The sequence below is a fragment of the Poromitra crassiceps genome (genome assembly GCF_964638095.1).
Source record: "Poromitra crassiceps genome assembly, chromosome: 25".
Classification (NCBI taxonomy): Eukaryota; Metazoa; Chordata; class Actinopteri; order Beryciformes; family Melamphaidae; genus Poromitra; species Poromitra crassiceps.
The window spans coordinates 18,809,389-18,816,888 of record NC_139649.1 but is presented as its reverse complement, the minus strand read 5'-3'; the positions used below and the strand labels follow the sequence as shown (position 1 = coordinate 18,816,888).

General features: G+C 45.3%; 1 protein-coding gene across 2 annotated transcripts in view; it reads right to left on the bottom strand.

Annotated features, from left to right (window-relative positions):
* Nucleotides 1-7,500, bottom strand: part of shq1 (SHQ1, H/ACA ribonucleoprotein assembly factor) — a 53,266-nt gene that overhangs the window by 17,034 nt on the left and 28,732 nt on the right. For both annotated transcript variants that reach the window (XM_083660731.1, XM_083660732.1), the window contains one exon: nucleotides 5,029-5,152. In XM_083660731.1, the coding sequence (XP_083516857.1) occupies nucleotides 5,029-5,152 (124 nt within the window). The remainder of the gene's footprint in view (nucleotides 1-5,028; nucleotides 5,153-7,500) is intronic.

Genomic DNA, 7,500 nt, shown 5'->3' with positions numbered 1-7,500 from the left:
CCTGCAGCAGAACAGACAGGAGGAACTTCTGACTGAGGCAAACCTGCAGCAGAACAGACAGGAGGAACTTCTGACTGAGGCAAACCTGTAGCAGAACAGACAGGAGGAACTTCTGACTGAGGCAAACCTGCAGCAGAACAGACAGGAGGAACTTCTGACTGAGGCAAACCTGCAGCAGAACAGACAGTAGGAACTTCTGACTGAGGCAAACCTGCAGCAGAACAGACAGTAGGAACTTCTGACTGAGGCAAACCTGCAGCAGAACAGACAGTAGGAACTTCTGACTGAGGCAAACCTGCAGCAGAACAGACAGTAGGAACTTCTGACTGAGGCAAACCTGCAGCAGAACAGACAGGAGGAACTTCTGACTGAGGCAAACCTGCAGCAGAACAGACAGGAGGAACTTCTGACTGAGGCAAACCTGTAGCAGAACAGACAGGAGGAACTTCTGACTGAGGCAAACCTGCAGCAGAACAGACAGGAGGAACTTCTGACTGAGGCAAACCTGCAGCAGAACAGACAGTAGGAACTTCTGACTGAGGCAAACCTGCAGCAGAACAGACAGGAACTTCTGTTCTGACTGAAGCAAATACATCAGTGGGTTTACACATTTCATAGGTATTAATGGTGCTAGGGAAAAAAACAAGTTTCACTGGGTTATTTTTATATATATATATAACCTTAACTATGAATCTGACACCTTCGCTGCCAATTTTCACAAAACTCCCACCATGTTCTCCTCCCGTTCAGAAACAACTGTTATCCTTGACTACTCATGTCAAGATCAATGTAAAAATCTCCATTGGATTTCTTATGTAGAATATACAGTATATTATTGGAAACACACATCCAGCAAAGGGTAGTAGTTTTTGGTCACGCTGCACAACCCTGTCTCTGATATGAATTACGGCTGGCACTGGCACTTTCACAATGTGTTTTGAAATCATTTTTTATCTCGCTAACTGCAGCTTACAAAACCACAAATGCACTGCAGGACGGCGCACAATCTGTACTTGTTCTTCTGACGGACGACTTTTACCCTAAGTAGAAAACTAGCCGCCAAAGTGCCATAACAGTAACACCTCCCTCCTGAATGAGGCATATAAATATTTCTCGTGACGGAGCCAACAATGCGCTGAGGGCCAGAGAAAATGCTCCTCTCCACCTCGGCAGAACGGCGGAGACATTCCAGACCTATCCAAACAAACAGCGCACTCGCACTGAGGAAAACCTTAGACAAACATTTGGTTCCTATTTAAGCGCCATGGGATCGTTTGGAGGGAACAGAACAGGCAGGCAGCCTCGGCCCCCCGGCCCCAGGATGCCCATCGTGAGAGAGGCAATGAGCCAGTGTTCGCTGCATCTCGCTCTGAGGTTTGACTTCTCGTTCACAGGCAAGGTTCAGACTTTACTAACAAGTGGTTCCTCAGAGAACAACAGGAGAGGTTGCTCTCTTCCACTGTCCAAGGCTGTTTCTCTTTGTACACATGTATGTGTGAACTAGGCAATGTTGTCCATGAGCGAGAAGAAGGGCCTAGTTCAAGTCAAGAATACGACAGCCATTCCTCCAGAACAGCTGCGTGGACTTGCGTGCATCGATGTGTGTAGTAGTAGGTGTGAGGTGACATGTCAGCAAAGACAACGGCTGTCGTGTTATCAGTAGGGATGGGCATTTCTAGCAAAAACACTATTCGAAATTCGCTGGCCAAATTCGAATTTAATTCGAAATTCGAAAATAAAAATAAAAATGTAAAAAAAAATTAAAAATGTATTTTTTTTTTTTTTTTTTTTGAGTGAAATGTTGCATTGTCTCCCCTGATTCTAAGTCTACGGCTTTATTAATTAATATAAAAAGCTTCTGCTGTGGATTTTTAGCTCAAACAAGCATTGCACCACTGAAGTAAAAAACATGTTACATGACATTGACATTTTCGAAAATAAAAAACAGTTTTGACAATCATGAGTGGTTCATTAAATATTTAGTAGGCTCAGGTCTGAGTGCCAAAGGGGTGCCAAAGTCACCCCCTCTCCCTCTTCATGGGATTTCATCCGCCATTCATTTTTCCATAAACCTTGCTTAAAATGCTTATAAAAATTGTTTTACTTGCTCAAACCAAGCGATTTGACTATACTTAGAATCAGGGGAGACAATGCAACATTTCACTAAAAAAACTTTTTTTTTTTTTTTTCGAATTTCGAATTTCAATAATAAAAGTCGACCTTGATAATAACAACGATTATTCGAAAATTCGAAATTCGATGCCCATCCCTAGTTATCAGTAGAGAAAGATGAACAGAGAGAGTGTGAGAGAGAGAGAGAGACAGAGAGAGAGAGAGAGTGTGAGAGAGAGAGAGAGACAGAGAGAGAGAGAGACAGAGAGAGAGAGACACACACAGCAAAGTGGAAATGACATATTGAAGTTTCAGACAAACCACTTTATTCAGGATTATGAAAATTCACTCTGTCACATTCTGGGAGCACGGGAGAGACAGCTTTCTTTTTCATCTCCCGCTGAGAACAGCGGGAAGACTTCTACATTTCTCTGATTTGGTCACTGATGCTGATGATGATGGTGATGATGATGTGCTGGAGGGACTGGAGAGGCACTGCCAGTCACTCAGAGCATGAACACAGCAGCCACACGGGTAGTGCCCACTGGCATCACAGTCTAGTTAGGTCAACACGTATTGTAGCATTCAATATTTTGGCAGATACTCTGATGCACTTCCTCTCACGGCACACAACCTCTCCCAGTCTATCTCCGCGCGTTCAATAAAATGCTGAAGTTCATCAATAAAGTTTGAGCATTCTTGGCAGAAAATCCAAGCTTAAATACCCTGAACACTGTGGCCCTGATGTAAAATTCCATGACTTTCCACAACCGTGTCAGTCAGGGCGTTTACATGACCTGAATGTTGCATTCCTTCCTGGTTTGTTATTTGTTTTTAATGGTTTACATTAACAGTCTGATTTCTGGCTACAGTTGGACTGGCTAACATGGAATCCACCAACCAATGCGATGAACATGTGAAACAAGCTGGAAAATGTATTCTGGTGTGTATTCCACCAAAGTGACCAAAAATTCCCTGATATTATTCGCTGACTTTCCCCCAGAGAAATATATTACATAAAACTCTGTGACATTGCAGAAATCCAGTGTGAAGCGCTGAACCTGCATGAATGACATGAGAAATGTGCTGCAGTGTGCAGGGACCTGCTGCGCTGGCTGAAGGCTTCCTGGTCTAATCTGGCAGATCATGCTGGCAGCACGACCCCCGGGTCCTCCTGGGTACTTCCTGGCCCGCGGGGGCCTCCGCTCTGCTCTCCTCTCCTCTCTCTCCCTGCCCAGCGGCCCGTGGGTTAACGCCACTTAACAGGCAGCTGGAAGAGCTCCTGGAGAATTCGAGCCACGCTGCCAGAGGGCTGTTCAAATATTTACCCCCAGATAACGTTTCCTCCAGGGCCTTCACCTATGCGCCGCCATTAACGTGGGTTTGTTTTCCTAATACCTACGAATGTTTGCTTTCGCCGCCGCCGAAATGAAGTGCCTCAAATTGGAGCGTGCGCTCCCATTCGTCTTATCCTGACAAATTAATTAGTGTGCACAGTGACGCTGCGGGAAACACACCCGCGCACACACACGCCAGACCCAATTACTGTAGCGTTAGCGTTCATTAGCAGAAAGCCCCATTACTCATACTTCCCTAATGCTCGGCAAATAATGAAGAAATGGCAGACGGACGTGGGCAAACAAAAATAAAATAATCACATTTTCCCCTCGACAAATTCAAACAAATAAAGAAAGTCTCTCTGGCATCATCAGCTGGCCGGCCAGCCAGCCGGCTCAGGGCGAGGGTATGAGGTCATATCAGCTGTCAGGGGGCGGGGCTTGGCTCGGGGTGAACTTGAAAAGGCTCATTATCTGGCAGGTGAAGAGTGTTTTGCTGTGAGAGAAGGCTCATTATTTGCCAGGTGAAGAGTGTTTTCCTGTGGGAAAATACGGGGAAGTTGTGAGAGGGGCAGAGCGAGGGGAGCAGTGACTCCAGCTGCCGTTTCGCCGGCTCTCCCGATCAACTCATCTTCCGACTTAATGAGGCGTGCAAATGCTAATCTGGAGCTTAAAAGGCCTTTAATTTGCCGTCATTTACGAGCGTTAAAATCATCACAAGCGGGATAATCTCAGGCCCTCACACACATCCTGTGTTTACACTGCTGCCTTTCATCTCTCTGCCGGGGGCTTTTGATTTAAAGATTACTTTGGGGCTTTGAGATATCAAAGTCAACAGTCCGTTCTCGGCTAATCCACACTCCGCTCCGCTCCCCGAGGGCTGTGAGCCGGGCCAGGCTTTTGCACACGCACACATGAAAAACCCCTCTCTCTCCCAACAGTGTGCTTTTCTTTTATGTCCAGCGAGCTGTTTGTGCTGGACAGAATACGCTCAGAGTCAGGCTGTCTTTTCATCAGCGTGCACAGCACCCAGGAAAAAAAAAAGAACAGATACAAGCAGTATCCCGCTCCTTACAGACAGGCAGCAGACTTCATCCGACTGCAAATTGAAAACCTTAAAAAAAACATTGCTGTGAAGAAACCGCAGGGTGGCCCTAAATCAATTATCACTCATTAGCGATAATCAAGTGCCCACAGTGGAGGAAAATGATCATTATTTGATTTGACCGAGGCGAACCACAAAGCCCACAAAGAGACCACTGACTTGTCAACATGTGGCAGGCTGCTAGGGGTCATTACCAGCCTGTAGGGGTAGAAGGTCACTCCGGTTACAGGCCTTTGTGTGTGTGTGTGTGTGTGTGTGTGTGTGTGTGTGTGTGGTGTGTGTGTGTGTGTGTGTGTGTGTGTGTGTCTGTGTGTGTGTCTGTGTGTGGTGTGTGTGTGTGTGTGTGTGTGTGTGTGTGGGGTGTGTGTGTGTGTGTGTGTGTGTGTGTGTGTGTGTGTGTGTGTGTGTGTGTGTGTGTGTGTGTGTGTGTGTGTGTGTGTGTGTGTGTGGTGTGGTGTGGTTGGGGGGGCTTACCTGACTGGAAAATCAGAGCGGTGTCACGAACAGCAGCGGAGACCAGGGCAAAGTGTCTGAAGAGCGGGTAACACAAGACCCTCCGTCCAAATGACACCAGGACCTCCTGTAAGGAGCTGTACGTCTGTAGGACAGAGAACAAGACACTCGTCAATCACCAAAACACTTCCTGTTTTACTCTAAAAGCCAGTTCAGATTACACGGCAGTAGCCCTGATTGGTTGGAGCTCGCAGACAAAACCCCCCCAGATCAGAGGCAAATCGGCGTTGGATCGGCGTTAGCGATCATTGTGTGTGTGAACTGTTCAAAGATACGATCCGGGCTCCCTCAGAGCAGCTGAGTCACAGACGCCCGACAGAATGATATCTAGCAGGCTAAATATGTGCTTGTGTCGGGAGAGCCGTCAACGTGCTACTACAGCCAATAGTCGGCTTTCCATCCACCTGTTTTGATGCGAAATTTCAGTTTGCGCATAAAAAAACGGAGTGGAAACGCTGCCTAATTCACAAAAAAGTTTTCACACTCGAGGGAGGCGGAAAAGTCGGGTGTATCGATGAAAGAAAAATGCCAAACGTGCGGTGGAAACAGTTTAAGTGATATTCCGTTGTCTCTCCATTCAAAAACAACACAGTTTGCCTTGATCACTGCAAAACATGACATGCCGTGTGGAGCCTCCACACAATAGGGCTACACATGGTAAATCATGGTACGTGCAGCACAATACCCGCCGTGGTAAACAGAAGACTGGGATATTAACTTTAAGGCGACTCACTTCTAGACTTGAATGAAATTGTATTCACTTACTCTCTGCTCCGTGGATTACCATTTTACAATTTCGGAGCCGAAATTGTAACATAGCAAACGTTGCTATCTAAAAAAAAATTTGAGATCGGGTTGGGATTATAACGTTAGTTTGCCGAGTCGCACCTGGTAATCCAGAAATGGCGTTAGGGTACCTTTGTCTACTTGTAGATCATCAAGAAACTTTAAATTAATAACGTTAGATGTGTTTAATAGAGCTGTATATCGGGTCTAGCAGCTGATCAGCAGCTCAGACAGCCTCAAACACGAGGTGATTGACAGCTCTATAATTCGCAAAATAGCAGTGGATGGAAACGCGCATTGTTTCGCATTTTATTTTGGCGACTTTCTGAAAATTCGATTAAAAGTTGCGATACATTTGGATGGAAACCCAGCTAATGAGAGAGCAAGACATGGGCTAAGGCAGACACTGGCTGTCATCTGCAAAAAATAAAAAATAAAAAAATAAATCAGACGCATGGATGCATGAGTCAGGGAGCTGAATCATGCACCCATAAAAAGAATCTTTCAGAAGCTAAACATTTAATTCTGTTTCCACTGGAGAGTTTCCTCTGTCCTGTTGATAACCCCAGTTTTGAGTTTTGCTGCACTGCTCGACATAAGGATTTATCAGGACAGAACAGAACAGAACAGGTGCATGATAATTATGATAAGCCTGAATTGTTATTTAGGTCCCTTTTAGATTTGCCCCCCCTACTAATATCCACAAACTGTTTTTTATGACCCCTATTTATCGGATCAGCTATTTTTCGCCCCTTGACACAGGCTGAAACCTGTCTTTCTTAACGGCTAATTACTTTCAATTGTCTTTACATTGTGTCCAATGGAACCCAAATGAGGGAATATGCCAACAGAAAGAAGGAAAAGCGTCTCTCCGAGGATGAGACGAGTTTCCAACATTTAGCGCACGAGCGTCAAGTCTATCCAGAATGTAAAAGTAGGTCGGTAGATAATGCTTTACAGCCACAGTTTCACTCCATATGTAATCTTAACATTATGAGTATTTTGATACGTGGTTTCTGTTTCATTCGTTGAAATACACTTTTTCTCCAAAGGTGAGAATTTGAATGCCTTTATTCTGAAAGTAAATTGCTGTATTTCTGCTGCTAGTCTGGCTAACTGTAGCTGTCTTGACACAACCCAAATATTACTGTCGTGTCTGTGTTTCAGTCAGAAAGATGGCATTACATTTCTATACATTGATTAATTGAAGTGTTTATCAGGCCGTGACCATATCGTGGCGCTGCCACAGTTGATGTATTGGAGAGAATGACAGGTCAATCTCCTGGTTTCAGTGTCCAGGAGGCCTGCAGCCTGTGACAGTCTGCTCCTCCACTCTGGGGGAGCAGCTTTAACAGGTTGGGAGGCCCATGTGAAAGTGTCAATGGCCTATTTTCAGTTGGACTCTGAAGAAGATGCCATCAGTCTTTGCACCTTATTAAATGTATTAGCAGTGATATCGTGTCGTGTTATTAAATGTATTAGCAGTGATATCGTGTCGTGTTATTAAATGTATTAGCAGTGATATCGTGTCGTGTGCTCCAGTCCTCTCTTTGGGTTGAAGTGGCCCATTGAACTGTTTCCAGCATTGTGCCCTGTTCTGAGAGCACCGAGCTCCCTTTGTGGAGGGGCTCAAGTGCAAGAGATTCC